General features: G+C 40.6%; 1 protein-coding gene across 3 annotated transcripts; it reads left to right on the plus strand.

Annotated features, from left to right (window-relative positions):
- Positions 1-1032: 1032 nt before the first annotated feature.
- Positions 1033-18900, plus strand: rbms1a (RNA binding motif, single stranded interacting protein 1a). 3 transcript variants are annotated; one of them, XM_080458572.1, is made up of 14 exons: positions 1033-1771; positions 3951-4093; positions 5536-5594; positions 6514-6605; positions 7836-7993; positions 8503-8582; positions 8697-8797; positions 9180-9229; positions 9324-9414; positions 11885-11935; positions 12778-12879; positions 14847-14915; positions 15381-15455; positions 16754-18900. In XM_080458572.1, exons 2-13 carry the CDS (start codon positions 3960-3962, stop codon positions 15447-15449), a joined length of 1056 nt encoding a protein of 351 aa, XP_080314698.1. In that variant the 5' UTR covers positions 1033-1771; positions 3951-3959; the 3' UTR covers positions 15450-15455; positions 16754-18900. The 3 variants fall into 3 exon arrangements, with proteins under 3 accessions (XP_080314698.1, XP_080314696.1, XP_080314697.1); XM_080458570.1 differs by having other exon boundaries at positions 1070-1779; XM_080458571.1 differs by having other exon boundaries at positions 1169-1779; positions 11891-11935.
- The last annotated feature ends 615 nt before the right edge of the window (positions 18901-19515 follow it).

The raw sequence follows: 19515 nt of genomic DNA on the forward strand, positions 1-19515 counted from the left end.
AATACACAATCTAAAATATTAAATTCAAAATACTGCACTAAACATTGGTGCATGTATGTATGTAGAGTATGTGCATATGTATACTATAGGTTAATTATATATATAATCGGACAGTGTATACTGTATATAGTAGCACTGAGCAAATTATAGTTAATATATTCAACACGCTATTAAATTGTTTGTCATCAATATGAAAATAACAATGAGAGATACATTTTGGAATAAAAGGTACAGAACATATTCAGGATAATATACAAAAACTGTATAAGAAATATAAGAACAGATAATATACAAAATATGAATAATAAACAAATGACTGTGTTATAATCTCCTGTATGGTTTTGCATCTTTAAGACTGATTTATGCAATCAAATTTTATTCCAAAGTTACGTTTGAATCCAGATCAGAAATGCTAAATGTATTTGTTGCACACTCCTTCTTTTATTTATTTTTTTTTTTTTTTGAAAGAATAATTTCTTTGAAACACTGGAAATGATTTGGACATAAGTGAGGAGGCTACAGTTCCTGCTTTTTCCCTTAATTCAGCAGTGTAGGTTATTTTTGTGCCATATGGGGAATTGCTTAGTTTACACTTTTCATATACAAGGCTTGAAGAAATTAATCTTGGAAATGGGGCCATAAGTGAAAACATCAATGATTCTGGTGATTTGTAAGTTCAGGTTGAAGTCAATAACAAAGCCTTTATTATTCGTGATTTGCATAATTGACCATATACATGAACGCGTGCAGAAAATACAGACTGCATTTTAGGGAGCTACTGAAGGTCGAAATAAAGCTTATTATTATTATTATTATTATTATTATTATTATTATTATTATTATTATTATTATTATTATTATTATTATTATTATTATTATTATTATTATTATTGTTGTTGTTGTTTAATCTCTGCTTTATTTTGTAAATATTTGCAGAAGAATGTGACCTCCCGTCCAGGACAGTCGCTGCTTATAGTTCACTGCATCCTGATCCTCTGACATGTAGTATGTTGGATGGGGGGAAGGGTATAAAGAGGAAGAGGGTGTGTGTGTGTGTGTGTGTGTGTGTGTGTGTGTGTGTGTGTGTGTGTGTGTGTGTGTGTGTGTGTGTGTGTGTGTGTGTGTGTGTGTGTGTGTGTGTGTGTGTGTGTGTGTGGTTGGAGGAGGTGGGGGTGAAGAATGCTTGGTATGTGCGGACGACAACAACATGAAAGGCGGCGAGCGTTGAACGCGGCCGACCGTGCGCGTGCAAATCAAACCCCAAAACACCGCGTATCGACTTATAAACCCAGAGGCGGACGGCTGACGTCTCGCTGCGCCTTTGTCGCCCCAAAACGAGGCGGCGGTGTGCGTTTTTCCGAGGCGGCCACGCAGTTTATTTGATGTGAAACACCCTGCAGAGGCGGAGATGGTTTGGTCTGTAGTAGGTGGGACTGCCGAGCGGTCTGCAGCAGGACGTCGTAGATCAATGAACCGGACCGGAGGGTTGGTCCATCGCCTGGTGTGCATCTGACTGTATAGATGTATCAGTATACCTATGCAGGACAGAGCCTATTTTATAAACTACTAACCAACCCGTTCAGTATGCGGATGTTATAACGCGGCTGGCTCTTTTATACAGGCTCCTCTTCACCGCTCCGTCTCTACACTTGGATCATCGTTGCGGGGTTTTTTTTCCTTTTCTTTTTTTTTTTTTAAGGGAATTAAATACATCCATAACCTTCCAGGATGATCTTTGCAAACACGGGCAATCCGCTGAAGACAGCCAATCGTAAGCAGGTAAGGCCAAAAACACACACATTGGGTTTTTTTTTTTTTTTCCTTTCCTCCCCCCTGCCTACTTTTCTCCCCCTCACACTTGTATAAATAGGCTGAATAATAGCGGCCGCACATTGACATTGGGAAGCCCTTTCTGGATTTCAGATGGAATATTCTGCCTCTTTTTAATCCCAATTTAATTAAATTCTTGCAGGGGGGGGGGGGGGGGGGGGTATACCAACTGCTTTCTGCACTTGCAAAACGGGAAGCTGATCCTCAGATGACTACATGGAGAGATAAAAACCCAGCAGCTGACTCGATCTATAGCTCTACAACCGATACTTTAATTGTTATGTCCCTATAACCTTGTTTTGCCGGGGCTCTCGCCAACTCTGGTCAATATGTGTGACGGTAAATGTAGTCCGTGTTTTATTTTATTTTTTCTTTATAGGTTAATGCATTCTGGGTGAGGGTGGGGGTGGCGGGGTGGGGGCTGTAATGTAATGTACTGTATGCCAGTGTGCTGCATTCTTCATTTTGACCTCTCAGGTGAACAGAACGGTAATTGAAGGCCTTGCCCCTCAGCTTTCCCCATCACACCTTTTGATTTAGATAGAGAATGGGATTTTAAAAAAAGAAAAAAGGAGGCAGAGGTGAGAGGCAGCTGTTATTTTAACGTGTGCTGATGGAAATGTAAGACCTGTGTCAGATGAAGAGGATCGAGGGGTTGGTTTTCTCCCTGCAGCGGATGAGAATATCCTCCTTTCAGACTGAACTGTAATATTTATTCATCAGGAGGTATTTGAGGACAGGGGAATGTGTGACTGCCCGGCCTCATATGAATCCCTGCAGGCGAGAATGACTTTTCGGTGTAGGTGTTTTAATCTGCCATGAGAAGGCCTTGTGAAATATACCATAGCTGCCCTCCATTATGGTCCGTTATCATATAAGTCAATGAGGAAATTGCATGCCAACATTAATGTGAGGCCTCTGCTTGAAGACATAACAGACCTACCAGATGTTCCTGCCACAGCCATCAATTCTTCATCTGTAAAAGAGAAATAACAGCTACAAACATTTAAACATCACATGACTGTGGAAGAACAGCTCAGTGTCTTTTTTTTTGTTGTTTTTTTTCTCGGCCATGGCCATGTATGCATGTCTTTGGCTCTTGAAGTGGATTGTCCTTTGGTTATGGACAGATGGTGTGATTCTGCCATGCCTTGTCTTTGATCTGATCTGGCGAGGGTTTGGGGTTGCTGCGAGCGATTTTAATGAATGAGTAAGGGGAAGGAAATGCTTTGCAGGGAAGTGCAAAGTGATTCGGCTCACAACTATGAAGCAAACTGGTAGGTTTCTGACAAACACGACAGCAGGATGTTAAACCTGGATGCAGATTTAATCGCCCAGTGATTCATAAAGCACCACCTACAGGAATCCACCTATTTCAAATGCACCCTTTGATATTTGGGATTACAAAGTCATCTTTCTTTTTACCACAAATCAGGAACTTGAAGGTCGAACTTATCTGTCTTCCAAAAAACAAAATGGACAGTGATGGAATATTCAAATCCTTTTATCATATCGTATAATTACTTTCCTTATGTGATACACCATGATCCAACAAATAGAACAAACCACCCTAACGTTGGCTCTAAAGGGGGCCTTTTGCAGTTTGCTGAGGTACTCTCTAAAAGTGGGAGGAGTCGTGTATCAGAGAGCTGTAATCTATAGTATAACATGTTTATTCAACATTTTAATTATAGAAAAATAGCATGAAACATCCCTTCATATCGTTAACTGTGAAAGCATCGCAATATTCATAATGTTTGTGTGGCTCCATATTTACCAGTGACGTGTATACTACAGAAGAATAAAGAAACAAATCATCGAAAAGGAAGGCAAATAAGCACTTATTTACACTTATTGCTCATCATTTCTACCCTGTTGTTGTCATGTCACTATGTAGAAACCTAACTGCAGTGCGGATTATTGATGAGCCCTGCTTATCATCTCAGGAGGAATACATCAGCAAGTTTATACATAAAGCAAGAAAGTGAGATTGTTCCACCTCTGCCTTTCTGCGTTTCCTTTTTCACATTGACGCGTTCTTGTGATCGCCGGTGACCAGGGTTTAAATTAGATTATCTAGTTCCCATACAGTTCCTAACAATGGTTTTTCTTGTGTGCAGTCCTACCCCATGACTCCGTCCAGTCCCAGCAGCAGCAGCAACAGCAGCAGCACAGGCCTGGAGCAGCTCAGCAAAACGAACCTTTACATCCGAGGCCTGCCTCCTGCCACTACAGACCTGGACCTGGTCAAACTCTGTCATCAGTGAGCACATTACCTCATTTTACCATACCTGAACGTCCTTGTTTGAAGAATCTTGTTTCACTCTGGTTTGATAAAGCTCCCACACTGACTGCATTGTGTATGGATAAAGAAATACATTTACCTTATAGCTGCACGTCGTCAGGCCTCATTGTTGATTTCATATTTTATGAAGTACCTGCTCTTTTGCACAGTTATGTGGATAAAGACTCCAATTAACCTTGATGCATGGACAATGTATGTCTTTGAACTGGTGGAAGAAGCAGGAATACCGAGAGAAAATGCTGTGGGAGAACATACAAACTCCGCTTGAAAAGGCACAGCCTGGATTCACTTGGAAAGTAATTGTAAAAAAAACAACAAAAAAACACTTAATTTTTGCACATGTGAAAGTTATAAAAGAGTTTTAAAGTGTTTCTAACATTAGGCTGTGTGTTAACAACTGGATACAGCTGGATCAGCCGATTCCATTCCTTCTTAAGTTAACGGATGATGCTTTATAGTTTCTGAAAAGGAGAATAGTGAATCTCAAGCTCGTGATCAAAAGATAGATAGTTCAAATCCCACTGCCAATCGCTCACCAATGCGTTTCCCTGAGAAACGTCCTTAACCCCCGACTGCGCCGGAAGGGCTACGTGAGGAAGTGCGTTTGGTTTAAAACTTGTGCCAAATCAAACATGCATACATTACAGTTCTAAAAAAAACTAATAATATTAAAGAGGAGCGTATTATATGTATGTTTAACTATTTAACTCACGCCAGGAAGATACTTTTAATTATCTGCTTATTTTAACTCATATTTGGATGGTTCAGCTTTGATATGTAACGTGGACTGTAGAATGATTGTTTCCTCGGAGGAACGACCGCCATGTAGAAGCTTCTTGGCGAACATGTGCGGCACGTGTTGATAGCGCAAGACGATGTCCGAGCGTTTAGCGCGACGGATGCCGTAATTATCGGAGTTCTTGCCTCGTCTCCGGTTCTCCGTGAACCACGGGCATATGGAGAGAGGCATTCACCCATGTAACCAGCAGCAGCAGCAGCTGTTTGTGTCCTGTTTGCTTGTGTTTTGTTCATGTTCCCAATGGTGTTTGCCAGCACAAAGCAGAAATGAAAGCGCTTTTCATAGCAACAAGGTCTGAATGGTGATGTAAGCCAGGCATTCAGTCTGTATGGTGCCCGCGCTTGGAAAGCGGCTCCGGTTGGTGTCACGGTTCAACTTGGGCGTAAAAGTCAGAGATAAAGCAAATCCATGAAACAATCAACTTGATTAATTATGTTTGGAAACATGTGGCGGCGTAGTGATGTTTCCGAATTCGGCCACGTTGCATTTTCTCTCCATGAACAACAATAAAATTGACATCCCACACCACGACATGATATGTATGAAGTGATAAAGAAACTTGTTGATATTTTTTGTTTTAACATTTTTGCTGTGCATGCAGGTATGGAAAAATCCAGTCTGCAAAGGCAATCCTGGATAAGACAACTAACAAGTGCAAAGGTCAGTAAGGTTATTCACTTTCAAGATAAACTGGGATTATATAGAGCTCCGCAATGAGAATAAAGTATATGTAGTCATGGCGGAATAGTGGACACTTTGAATAATTGCTCAGTTCTCGTAGCGCGCCATGTTGTAATTCCTTATATTTCAACTCACTCCCAATTTCGACTCATTTACATAAAGTATAAAAATCAATTTATGATGCTTTTATTCTGGCTTAAGTTTGGTAATCAATCACTGTGAATGTAAACAATGAACATGTCGGCTTTTGTGTTTGTCAAACTCATGTCGCTGCGTGACGTTGCGCCCGACAGTCTTGACTGCATTTAAATGCCACTGTAATATGTATTACGTACACACACTGTAAAACATTTGACAAAAAAACAAGCCGATTATGATGGATTAGCCAGTGCAGGCAGGTTGAGAGTCTCCACAAACAGATTTTCACACCGTATGGAAATAAATGGAAAACAGTAAATGCCTTTATAATCTGAAAACTGAAAAATCGGACGCACCACGTAATGCTTTGAAAAAGGATGACAAGGCATGCAAAGTATGCGTGATGTTGTGAATTTCAGTAGACAACATCAGTTTGACTCTTAAGGGGATAGTTCAACATTTTGAGTATTCTAAGTGGCGTTATCTCACATATTTACTGCACAACTGGGAGAGTGATGTTAATCTGGACTTTTAAAGCTCTGATGGTTAAAATGTTCACATAATGTCTCGTTCCTTTTAGTCGCCTGCCTGAAGCGTGACAGAATTCATTGTGATGATTGAACATTATTTAATTATTTTGCTGTAGTCCACAGGAATATGCATTTAACATCCATCTGTAACAGTGATAATACAAAATACACAGTAGGTGGTTGTTCCTTTCATTCATTGCTGACTTAAACACTGTTTTTACAAACTGCAGGTTATGGCTTTGTGGACTTCGACAGTCCAGCGGCTGCTTTAAAGGCAGTACATGCTCTGAAAACCAGCGGCATACAGGCCCAGATGGCCAAGGTGAGTGTGTGTGTGTGTGTGTGTGTGTGTGTGTGTGTGTGTGTGTGTGTGTGTGTGTGTGTGTGTGTGTGTGTGTGTGTGTGTGTGTGTGTGTGTGTGTGTGTGTGTGTGTGTGTGTGTGTGTGTGTGTGTGTGTGTGTGTGTGTGTGTGTGTGTGTGTGTGTGTGTGTGTGTGTGTGCATGCCTGCGTGCCTGCGTATGCATATTTGTCATGGTTGCGAACATCTCTTTGGGGTTGTGCTTCTTCAGTGCGTGCATGCTTGTGTCCGGTATGCGTTGTTGGACAATGACATTAGACTGGTCACATGACCTCGGCTGCCAAGCTGTTCTTCCTGTGACCCCATTTACTTTCACTGTAGAAACCAGATGTCACGTCTCGCCCTGCCAAATAACCTGTCACTCAGTATGGCGCGCCGCACACAGGAGCACCAGCTCACACACTGAACACACCATCCCAGTTAGACCGCACACTTTAGAGGTTTCACCAGCATTATTGCCGCGTCACTGGATTTTCGCGGGTACTATTCATGCATGCTGATACAGGCATACATGCACCAAAGCACTTTAACAACAGTACCACCGCTTTAAGCTTTTCTCGATCCAGCGTGACCAATTGAAAGTAAACTTTTTTCTTCTTCTTTAAATTGTCAAAGAATATTTTTAGATGACAAACTGGATATTTGTACATTACAGCTATGACAATAGAAATGGTGTGCAAGGACACGCTGCTTTCAATCCTTTCCCAGCCTGCTGTGTCTGGCTTGTACTTAGAAATCTGTGGGTGAGAGTTCAGTGATGAACAGTTGCTCTCTGGAGGCCTGAATGTAGCTGCTGTGTTTGGAACAAACATGGCTGCACACGGTTTGTGTTTGGGTAGCTAGGCTACGCTGATCTCCCGCTGTTTCCAGGGAGGACCGTAGAGGCGCTGAGCTGCTGCACAGTACACATGAAGTGTGTCTCAATGTATGCGTGTGTACAGGAGGGCTCATTAGTGTTTGTTTAACCAAAGTGCTCCTGTGAACTTTAACATCACTTCAGCTCTATTCAAAACCAGATCTGCACAGACAGGTTTTTCATCCATTCACCGTGGCAGCCTTTCATTTGTAATGATAGATTTACTGCAGCTCTGCCTTCGTTTGATTTGCTTTCTGCATTTTGCGCTTGTGGTGAGTGACTAAAAAGCACATGACATTCAGCGCACGTTATTTCCATTCTCTTTTATGGGAGCAGCAACAGGAGCAAGATCCCACAAATCTGTACATTTCCAACCTGCCGCTCTCTGTGGATGAGAAAGAGCTGGAGAACATGCTGCAGCCTTTCGGGCAGGTCGTCTCCACACGGATCCTCCGAGACTACAGCGGCAACAGCCGAGGCGTGGGCTTCGCCAGGTCTGTTGCAGGAGGTGGACAGGAAAGGGCGCCTCGTCCTGCTCGTTGCAGGATAGACGTTCACTTCAGAAAATAGACAAGTGATACACTCACAATGTTATTGTCTCGATTAGCAGAGACACTATGTTGTAAATAATTTGTCAGCATTTTCTGAAAGAAGACACAAAAAAATGATGTAATTGTTATAATATATTTCCATCCACTGTCATAGAGTCCTTACTGAAATATCATTTGCGGTTCCAAGAGGTGCTATCATTTTGAAAGGCGGCGAGGTTAAGACAACCTGAGACACCCTTGCATTGTTTCCTGCATTCAGACATGCATTGGTTTTTATTAAGATGTGATGATACAGAATGTACACACAGTGATCAGGATGCATGACGGAGACCGAGAGTTATCGCAGTCAGGCCACACAATGCCACCGAGTGTTAAAGCAAATTTTACTGTAGATGGTGTCAGTGTGATCTGCCCATGAGTCACAGCTGCTGCGTTATCTCCTTTCTTACCAGGATGGACACAACAGAGCAGTGTAATGCAGTCATCTCCCACTTCAATGGAAAGTTTATCAAGATAGCTTCCGGAGCTCTGGGTAGGAAATCATTTTACCTTTCTGGTACACTTTACATCTGATGAAAGCTATGGAGGCGTTGATGATTAATCGTTGAGTGGCTGTTAATGAGCTGGTTTTGTGCTTTGCCCCCAGCTCCCTCTCAGCCCTTGCTGTGTAAGTTTGCAGATAGTCAAAGGAAGAAACATGGACACGGTGGATTCGTTCCCAACGGACAAGCGGGAGATCTCAGACTAGTATGTATTTACATTTGTACCGTGACCTTTTACGCACTCTGTGCTACATGCTAAGCGAGCGTGTATTATTACATAAGGTGGACAATCTCAGAAGACAACAAACAATATCATAAGCAATAAACAAAATTAAAAATAACCCACCTCATCAACCAAATATTTGGCTTCTTCGTTAATACTCTTTCTCTGTACAGTAGGTTATACCTGGGATTATTAAAACTGTGCAGCAAACAAACAAAATATTTAAAAAATTGCAATTCAAAATTTAAGATATTTCCATTTAAACTCAACTCAATTGTCACCATTCATCTCATCTTTGATTTTTCTGTCCCTCTATGGTGCAGATACGAATATGTAACTTCATATGATTGTTTCTTCACTCCAGGGTGCAATGACTCTCACCTATGACCCCTCCTCTTCTGCTATACAAAATGGGTAAGTTAGACATGTTGGTAATGCAGAGCATGTCATTATTTAACGGTTTGCTTGTTTCTGAGCATTGTCTAAGAATACCATCCATTTTCTTTAGGTACTATCCTTGTCCGTATCCAGTCGCCAACAGGATAATGACTGTGCAGCCTACAATGTCTCCCTACATGTCTCCAGTCTCTGCTTACCAGGTACCTAATCAGAAGACCCTTTTAACGGACAGAGATAACCAGATTATTTTTTTGTGGCTTCCTCTCTATTCTCATCCATGTTGCATTTGAAAATATGGTGTGTATATGTATCCTAGGGTGTATTTATGGCTGTGAGTGGGTTGTTCAGGTGCTATGGATGTGAGAATAGGTGTTAAAAGCTTCTCTGGGCTGCCTCACGCTTTGGCAGCTTCATGTGGCAGTGAGTTATCAGTTGAAATCGCTTCGTCTCTCGGTCAACCAAGAATCATTTAATCTGACAGTAAGCCGTGTTGTTCTCCGGAAGAGAGTTGTTGGAAAAACTCCTCGTTTCAGCAGACACAGTCACATTCTGTGAGTCATACTTTCTCTCATTTAGATTCTTGCTCACTGTTGTTTAATGCTTCACTCATACGTTTTTCTCTGCTGCTTTCTGCGCAGCAGAAACACATTGAACTGCAGACAGGAAGTGATATTTGAAATTCATCCATTCGCGAGGAATGAATCAGTGTGTGTTTATTCGTTGTGTTTAGGACCAGAGATGTGATAAATCACATCATGTTCCAGCCCTAGTGATAATTATCTGCATCATGTAATAAGCTGCTAATTCGTTCTTGTTCATGTTTCTCCAGGGACCAGGTTCCCACATTTGCTCAGATAATAACAAAACTGATGATTGATGATTGAAACTTTGACTTCATAGCTTACTATCTGACCCAGACTTAACCTCTATTACATGATAGACGTATTTACAATGACAATATTTCCAATAAGTCCACCAAATTTATCCAAAAAGCAGAGAAGGGCTCTTCAGGCTGCCTTAAAGCAATCTGAGGCCCTCATGGAAAAAAGATCCACTGATCTAGAAGAAAAGAAACACTGTAAAGTCACAGCCAACATTTGGACTTTTGCTCACACGTAGGAATACACATAATTAATGGAGATGATTGAATTGCAGGTTGACAAACTTTAGTTGTGTTATTTTAATGTTACCAAACAAAACCCAATATTAAAATGTAATTATGCAAGAATTTGAAGAATTTGGAATATTGAAGTCAATCACAAGAGAATGCAGTGATTATTATACAGAAAATCAATAAAACATTAATTCAATCAATAAAAAAAAAACACAACAACAATATATCAAAGACTAATCAACATTAATGTAACCATTACATGATTGACACAAGCTGCTTAATGTGCAATTAAATAATAATCGGTCAGTCTTTTGGTATTGTCTAACAACGATAAGGTTAGAGCAAAATGATGTATTAAATAAATATCATTAATTAGTAAATTAAATGTATGTTAACACTGAATTAACAATCAAATAGATATTTTTATTATTAGATGTGGCTTGGAAGGCAACGCATTTTATTTTTGCGTATTTTATGTTATTGCTGCCTGATTGGTTTATTATCCTTGATCGAGACCGAGCCAGTCACGGCCACAATTTACCACTACCACCCCTTGGGCTATTCTGGACCATAAAAACCAGTATATTTATAAAATTCCTCTTTGTACTTAAGGGTGCTTGATGGTGTCAGATCGTTTTTGGGGTTGCTTTATCTATATTGCACCAGGCTGTCTGGAGGTTGATATTGTTCTACTTGTATGCCTCTGTGTCAACAACTGCGGTGCCATTATAAATAAGTGAGGCTCCACATACAAAAAAAAAGAGTTCAGCATCGTACCGTTATCACATGTCTATTTTTAGGAGACACGCTTGCTGTGTGTAATCACACCCCAGACCATTTCCTACCGCTTAATGCCCTTGATTCTGTCTATCAGTTGAAGAGACAAGGCGTCTTTATGCAGAGAATCTCTGTATTAAAGGAATATAGCAGTTGTCACAGGTCACACGCTCATGGGCAGAAACGATGCATGTAAAATAGAAACATCGGCAAAAAACACATGACGTTAATTATGCACATCAAACATTACCTGAATAATGAAGCTGGTTGAGTGGAATCCCAAAGAAGCTCAGGATGGGAAGGCAGGACCTCGCCTGGGTTGTTAGCAACTCCTATACTGAGATCATTGATGGGGGGGAGGCATCTGACAAATATATGCCTCAGAACAGGAAGAAAAACTACATTTTGATGGACATTTTTGTTTCTGAGGTCTTTGAAAACTTCACTGTGTCCGCAAAAGCAGAACCAAACTTTCTCCTTAAAAAAAAAAAAAAAAATGCTTTGTAGTTTATTTTTGGGGATTTCAACCACAATCTTTGAGCATGAAAAATTCCTTGAAATGTAAAGCTGAATGTGGATGGAAATCCCCAATATGTCAATTCGACTGTCAACATTATCATACATCTTGCTGTGAAATGAATGCTGCTTATTGTAGTTACTCAGTTATCTCTTTCATATTTAGGTTCACGCAATACAATTCAGTAACTCTTTTTTTAAATTTATAAATTTATTTTTTTTATCTGTCTCTGTCCCGTCTTTCTCGTCTCACTTTGATCAAGGTTCAGAGTCATTCTTGGGTGGCCCATCAACCGTACATCATGCAACACCCGGTAAGGGAACAGAAGCAAATATATGTCGCCTCTTTTTCTGTGTGCAGGAAATGGGTGTGTTCGTGTGTGTGTGTGTGTGTGTGTGTGTGTGTGTGTGTGTGTGTGTGTGTGTGTGTCTGTGTGGCTCCTCTAAAACTGTGAGCTCACTGCTGCTCAGTGTTATTTTATTCGACCTGTTCTGCTGACGTATCCAATCCAACAACTAAACTTCCCCAAAACACAGAGCACAGGCCAGGCTGAGACAAGTTCTGGGAAGCGGCTGTCTATTTACATATTGTAAGAGAAATGGAACAACTAGAGAGACATTCAGTCACTGCCCACCTCCTCCTCCTCCTCTTCCTCCTCCTCCTCCTCCTCCTCTCTCTGGATCCAGCAGGAAATGCCTGAAGCAGAGACAGTCTTGTGACTCTTTGACTCTTCCAACAGATGGTTTCCAGTGGAACAAGTGTCTCTGCTGATCTGTCCCCCTCCCCCCACTTTTTTGCTAGGAAATGGTCTATTCCCTCCAGGCATCATGTTTAAAGGAGTACACGCCATCTGAAAACTGACTTGGGCCCAAAATGTCACACCTTTGACATATTCTGGGATCTCAACATGCAGTTCACTCCGAAGAATACTTAATCTGTGCCTCATGTAGCCTGTCTTATTAAAGTTAGTCCTATTAGTCTTTTTTTTATTTCACCCAGTTTAGCTTTTTGGACATTACTGAGCGGCATATCTTAAGTTTGCGACTATATATAAAAAAAAATCTACTTTTTCCGCTCTGTGTGGTTTCTGTGTTTGATCAAAATGTATTTATATTGTCTATCATATGAGAAAAACTGAGAGGGCTTTTCTTCCAGGCTGCTGTGATGTCTCCCTCTGTGGACCCCTCCATGTCACTGCACCCCTCAGCCATGATTACTCAGCAGATGGGCCAGCTGTCACTGGGAAACAGTGGAGCGGTGAGTGGTCTGGGATATCCTCCATCTCTTACTGCATTGATCAAATTAAATCTGTACAGAATGATTGAGCAGACCACACTCACAAATCTCATGACTCCGTGTCAGTTTCATTTATCTTGTCAACAACTATCCATTAGAACAAAGTCATGTGGGAACAGTGGTTTCACGGAGGGATTTTCGGCGGGGTGGATTTTCCAAAATAGTTGTGAGATGAATTGACATCTTTGATTTGTGCGTTTCCAAAGATAATTGTATTATAATGGTCAATCTGTTTAGTTATATAAGTTTAAAGAGAGACCGATCATGTTGTGACTATTTGACAAATAACAGTGCAGAGTCTGTGTAAAGAAAGACTTTCCTTCATTAGTCATGCGTTCACTGTAGTATAGCGAGATTTGCCCCCCCTGCGTTCAACCCTTCCTGAAGGAGCAGTAGGCAGCCATTGTGTGAAGCCCAGACGGTCTTTAAAGGTTAACAAGTGGCGGCTTTCACCTTCTTGTTTGTCCAGTGAGTCAAACCAACGAGACCTTCCGGTTACCAGCTTACTTCACCAGCGTCTTGGCCTCCACTTCTACATTTTCAGATTTGCTTTCCCAAAGAGGAAATGCGGTCAGGGTGTATTATGTTCGATTAGAATCACGATTTATGTTGTATAATCGGATTATTTTTAGGGGTTGCTATTTTTATAATCATCTGACTGAGCTCTCTGAATAGGTGATTATGAAAAACTTGTGGTATATGAAACCAAACCAAAGACAGTCACAAGTGCCATAGAAAAACATATTTTTTTTAGATTTGATTATTATTATTTACGAGCAAAGATAAGCTTCATTTTGCCACATTGAGTGATTTGAACATGAACCAGGTTGTATCTCTACAATGTAAACTTGGGCTACTTTCACTGGTTCATTCTGTCCTGGAGAAAATAAGCAGTGATCAAAATAATCAGTCAGAAAATACCACATTTCTTACAATACCCCTTCTTTTAATAACTATTTACTCACTTATTATAATGCTGCTGCTGCTGCTATTATTGAGGTAAACTGTGGACTTTTGTTGTGTGAAAAAAGTCTGAAGGGCTGATATCTCTCACTGCCTTGCTCATTGACCGTTAACATGAGCAGAAGCTGTTGTCTCTCCTGTTGCAATTTCACTAAGCTCCTGTTTACTGAAGAAATAGCTCATTGGTCAAGGACTTACTCAGTCCTTCTGAGAAAAACATGAGAAAGGTAGAAAACAAGGCTCCCTCCACAGTATCCGTGTTTCCTGGGGGATTCAAATCTTAACCTCGGTGTTTCGCCGCAAAAGATGCCTTCAGCTCTAATTTTGTACATTGCTTCTTGGAACCTTTATTTTTTGTCTTTTTCACCGACTGAGTTTTGACACTTTTCCATATATTTTTCTCCCGCTGCTTACTTTGTGTATATTACAGTCTTTTTTTAAAATTTAAATATTCTTCCATAAATGGTACACTTTTAATGTGAATGCTTTAACTGAGCAGTTTTGTGACATAAATGAATTAAATGCAGACTCACCCATCATAAAAACATGGAAAAATTGTATGCCCCCTTAAAATCTATAGGGCTTTGTGGACACCCCCCCCCCCCCCCCCCCCACCCCCAGCAATCGTTATATAATTATTGTACAATATTACAACTATAAGCACATTATTCAGACATTCCTAGGTGAGTGAGACAAATAAAGCAAGAGTAGAGTTACTTTCTTTTATTAACCAGTAAAGTTAATTCACTATTTTAAAAACGATTCAATTCTATAGTACTATTTTTGTCTCTGGGTTTTTCAAAACAAATCAAATGATACTTGTTCTGCAAAGCACTTCATATCAGCTGGGTTATGTTTGATTGTCTGGACCAAAGAAATCGGATAAGTCCGCGTGAGGAATTATCTTTAGTCCTGACTTTGAATAATAATGTGATGTTAATTTTGCTCCTTTTTTATTTTCACAGTATATTTCCGCCAACCCTGGTGTCCAGGGCGGCTACATGCCTCAGTATCCTCCTGTGCAGCAAGCGCCTGTAGGTCTACCTCTGCCTCACTCTGCTCATCACTACACACATTTTCTAAATGCTGTCATTATAAGTGTGTGTGTGTTTTTAATTCCCATTTGACGATCTTTATCTTAACTGTTACCGTCACTTTCAAACATTACACTCTGTGACTTTAGCACGACCACTTTTAAATATTATGTCATCGTACTGTATTATCCTACTGTTATGCGTTTTTCAATAACTCTACACTTCTACTATTGTTACCTTTGCAGTAATATTGTTCACTCTCGTCTTTTGGAGAGAGAAAAAAAAAAGTGTGATTTATAAGATTTCCCATCAGCCCATGCTGGTCCACTCATCTCATCCTCCAATCAAAGGCTCTAGGTTGTTTTTGAAGTGTTTGTCCTCCCAAACTATCAATTATCTCAGTGTGCACACAGTGAAGATAGTTATTATCAGATTGTAAATGAGAGATGCTGTTGTGCTTCGCAGGAAAACGGCACGCCGCAGCAAGTGGATTCTTCTAACAACTCGTCTCCTTACAGTCAACTCAGCAAGTAATCACAGGTACGTTTCACTTTCTGCGTGTAGGAGCTCTGATGCCAACGGGTCTTCCAACACGTTTACGGCCACATGACAGGCGAGCGTTGACGATAGCAGTGTTTCTAAGTACACCAGTGATTTCCTCTTCACAATTCAGCAAAACATTTATCTTTACTGAAATTGGAGGAAAGTGGCGCTTTCTTTCCCCCGTTAAATCTCCCTCAGACGTCCTGGTATTTGCCCTCCCGCCTTTTTAGGGTTGGTGGAAGCGGCTGGTGACCCCAAGGTCGCATCTGGTGAAGGGGGTCGAGCTTTTGCAATCAGAGAACCGAGATTATGGAAATCCCTTCTTCTTGAATAGAAGACACACTGGGTCTGCTCTGTCTTTTAAACAGCTGAAAACATTTTCCTTTTGTTCAAAACCCTCGGTGATGCGGGATGCTTGTTTTCTATAGTTTCAAATTTCATTAACTATTTTACCATCAATATTATTCCAAACCATAGGTCACGATGCGCGTTAATATGGGTCAGTGGAACAATAGTCTCATCTTTTTCACAAGTGATATGGAGCATGGCGATTGTGTATGATTCATTTAAAGATTTGGTTAGTCGCTCTGTGTTTTACGACGTCACCAGAGAAATGAAGAGGAAAGGATCTACTCTACAGCGCAAAGAGAAAATGTTTTCTGTTGTTTCAATGTGGGCAACAGAACTTAAGTTGTAATACATTAGCAGATAAGTTTAGTTGAAGTGAACTCGTTTTTTATTTTTTGTTTTGTTTTTATTTCATCACTAAACTTCAATTTGAATATTTGAGTTTATTTATAAAGTGCCAGTGACACGACCGTCTCGTCACATTTTAGACCATAAAGGTAGAATAAACCTCAACTCTTTGACGTGAGCGAGCCGAGAGTGGAAATGAAGAGTTTAAATTTAGAAAGGAAACCCGTCCTGCAGGAAGCTACAGAGAGTAGAGTTCAGACGGAGAGATGTATAAAGCAAGCGCCCTTTGACCGAGTTCGCTCGAGGCAAGAGGGCAGTTTAGCTGAGTTCCCAAAAGCACAGTTACTTCTGGGAGAAGTGAGAAAAGACGCTTCGATGACCACTGATCCAGTGCCAGCCTTATCGTATGGGAGCTCCTGGAAAAGGTTGTGCTGGATGTGAACTAGATAAAGTAAATAACTGTAGGTTACACAACCATTTGTTTTTGACACTGGCTTGTGGGTAAAACGTTGCTGACATCGCTGCTTGTGTTACTGTTTTGTTTTTTTGTTCGTTTTTTTTTTTTCACCGGCGTGTCTGTTTGCTGTCTTCATTTTCAGGCCACGTTACTGCTCTGTGAGCCAGGGGGCAGGTGGGAAGTTGCCGAAGTTGCGTCCCAGGAATAACAGTCACCGCCTGCTCTGATTGGACCAGATACATGAACTTATTTGCACAGCCCCAACATTTATAGTGGAAAGATGAGGACAGTGTAAATGGACTCGAGCAGTTGGTTAATCTCAAAGTTAAAAAAAAAAAAAAAAAAAAAAAAAAGGATTTATTTTGATAAAAAATAACAACAAAAAAAACAACATGCTCTTCTTTTTTCTCTTTTTCAAGGATTCTCAAACATTTGCCAGAGGACCCACTCCCTCCTCTCCTCGTCCCCTCACCTCCCCATTCTAGTATGATGTGACTTTAAAATGCATGAGACTGAGATATCCCCCACCCCCTTCAAAGTGTCAATGATTTTATAGTTCCTTTATTTGTGGTATATGGAGAGAAAAAAACAAAAAAACTTGCAGACCTCGTTTGCACTGAAATTTGAAGTTTTCGGAAAACTTCACTTTGGTTTTTTAAGCTGCCACAGAATAGCTTACGAGATCAGTTTCCACTCCAACTGCACTTGACAACTAATACAGAAGACCAATTCTCTAGGAAATAATGAATTTATCATTGGAAAAAGGTGCCTTCCTTACGTGACATCAGACATCCCACAATTCTTCATCAAACTTGATCAGGTGTCATATTTCTATTTGACTGATCAAATGTGTGCGTGAAATCGTGGATATAACCAACGAGTGTTTCGCTATCTAGTCGTCTGGTAGCAATAAAGACAATGAGAGTCCCACGGCAATACTGAGATAAAAGAATGGTGACAAACTCAGAGCAAGGTAATTCCTTATTTTCCTATTTCCTTTTTTTAAAAACGTCAAGACATGACATGAAACAAGAGCCGTACTTTTATGAAATTACCAAGTTTTACACCCAATGGGCATCTTCTAGGAGGGTTTGTTTTTGTTTTTGGTTTGTTTTTGTTTTTCTCTCTTGTGGTCCGTGTGACCAGTGATCTACCTCATGGTTCTGCTGGACTCTGCTGGTGCTGTGGGGTTTGCAGGTAAAGCCCCTTTTCACCAGACCGGACGAAGCAGAACAGAAGCCCGCTCAGGAGCCGGCTAAACAGGACTTCTGCCGTCTGTCTCCCACATGCAGCATTACTTTTCCTGATCTTCAACAAAAAAAAGAAAAAAGAAAAAGAAAACCAACAAAAAAAAAAACAAACAACATTGTGCTTTATTTTTTATTTTTTATCTTTTATTTGTCATTGCTTCGGTTCTGGTGTTTCTTTCTTTCTCTTTTTTTTCCTCAACATTACTGTTGTTCTGTTGTGATGCTCCATTTTAGGGATGCAAAGTTAGACAGCTTCTTTGTGAAACAGTTGGCTTACTGCGCGCTTGAGAAAAAAAAAAAAAAAAAAAAATGAATGCACGCTACGTGCATTTATTTTGATGTATTGTTCTGCCTTTCAACAGATCTTAGGTGACTCACACTGCTACTGTAAAGCTCCTCAAAAAGTCACAGCGACAAGTCAGCCACATTTTGGTCAGCAGTTTAATTTTGTAAATGCCAAACTATTTGGATGAGTGGAAAGTCAAACCTTGCCTTGGGCAAACTATGTGTAACAATCATGTATGTACATCACACACAGCAATATTTCTTTACAATTTGATGTAAGATGAAATGACATGATGGAGACCATGTATTTCTGAACGAATACGATTTGTAAATGACAAACTTTCAGGGCCAAAAGTGAAAATAGGTGAGTTTTATTGTTTGCTTTGCTATCTTTTTCTTTTAAATTTCCGATTTGTACTGTACGACCTCTATACACTACTATAAAACAAGAGAAAGGGTCAAAGAGATTTTGGTCGTAATGCTTCCTCCTGATCAGTAGTGCTGAAGCAGTAAATGCTCAACCCAGAAAAATACAGCCAGGCTGTTACTGAGTGTGCTTTCCCATTCTGAACATTTGTTGCTGGGAAAATGGTTAAAAAAAGAAGAAGAAAAAAGAAAAAGAAAAAAAAAAGGTTACCCTCATTGCTTACCCCCGTGTCACCTTCTACTGATTCTCAGACTGAAAAATCTTCTCCTCGTTCTCTCCTTTGAAAACATTGGAATAAAAATAGTGCTCAATAAAACACTCTTTCTCAGATGTGATTACTGTCTCTTTATTGGATGTATTTTCCTTGTTTTTGCCTGGCTGCTTTTTGTCTTTTGGATGTTTTGAAATTGAAATGACCATCACTGTAGTCCCTTATTTACTGTACTGATCACCTGGCAGCAGAGGGCGCTGTGAGCCAAAACTCTCCAGCATAATTCAATCCAGAACTAATTTCCTTTTTGTACCACTATGTCTGATCTTGTGTGTGCAGCTTGTGATGGATCGGATGAGTAACAAGTGTAACATGTGTGCTCATGCCTCGGGCCTTTCCTGCACTATTTCAGGCACACAGCCTTTGTAGTTTTACTCACACCGGATCTCGCTCCTTAAGCTCAGTCTTAACACAGCTGATCCCAGAGACATAAAGGCACCATGCCCACATCTCTTACCAGTCAAAGGGATCAAAACCACTTGGGTGCAAGATTAGCCATCACCCCCCACCCCCCCCCCCCACCCTCGACTCTCACCACCCATCCAACCCTGACTCCAAGAATACACATCCCTTCCAGCTCAAGCACACACTCGTGTCAATCAAATGTACATAAGGGCATCAGATCTTTGAACATAAGACACAAGCCGAAGTAGAGTCTCTCTCCCTTTCCT

The sequence above is a fragment of the Lipophrys pholis genome (genome assembly GCF_963383615.2).
Source record: "Lipophrys pholis genome assembly, chromosome: 2".
NCBI classification, from domain to species: domain Eukaryota; kingdom Metazoa; phylum Chordata; class Actinopteri; order Blenniiformes; family Blenniidae; genus Lipophrys; species Lipophrys pholis.

What these genes read in the sequence shown, in the direction of transcription:
- rbms1a (XM_080458570.1), top strand. Translation starts at nt 1,729, where the DNA reads ATGATCTTTGCAAACACGGGCAATCCGCTGAAGACAGCCAATCGTAAG. An exon ending in TCTTCTGCTATACAAAATGG is followed by an intron (nt 9,230 to 9,323) that starts GTAAGTTAGACA and finishes CATTTTCTTTAG; the next exon opens with GTACTATCCTTGTCCGTATC. An exon ending in CTCCTGTGCAGCAAGCGCCT is followed by an intron (nt 14,916 to 15,380) that starts GTAGGTCTACCT and finishes TGTGCTTCGCAG; the next exon opens with GAAAACGGCACGCCGCAGCA.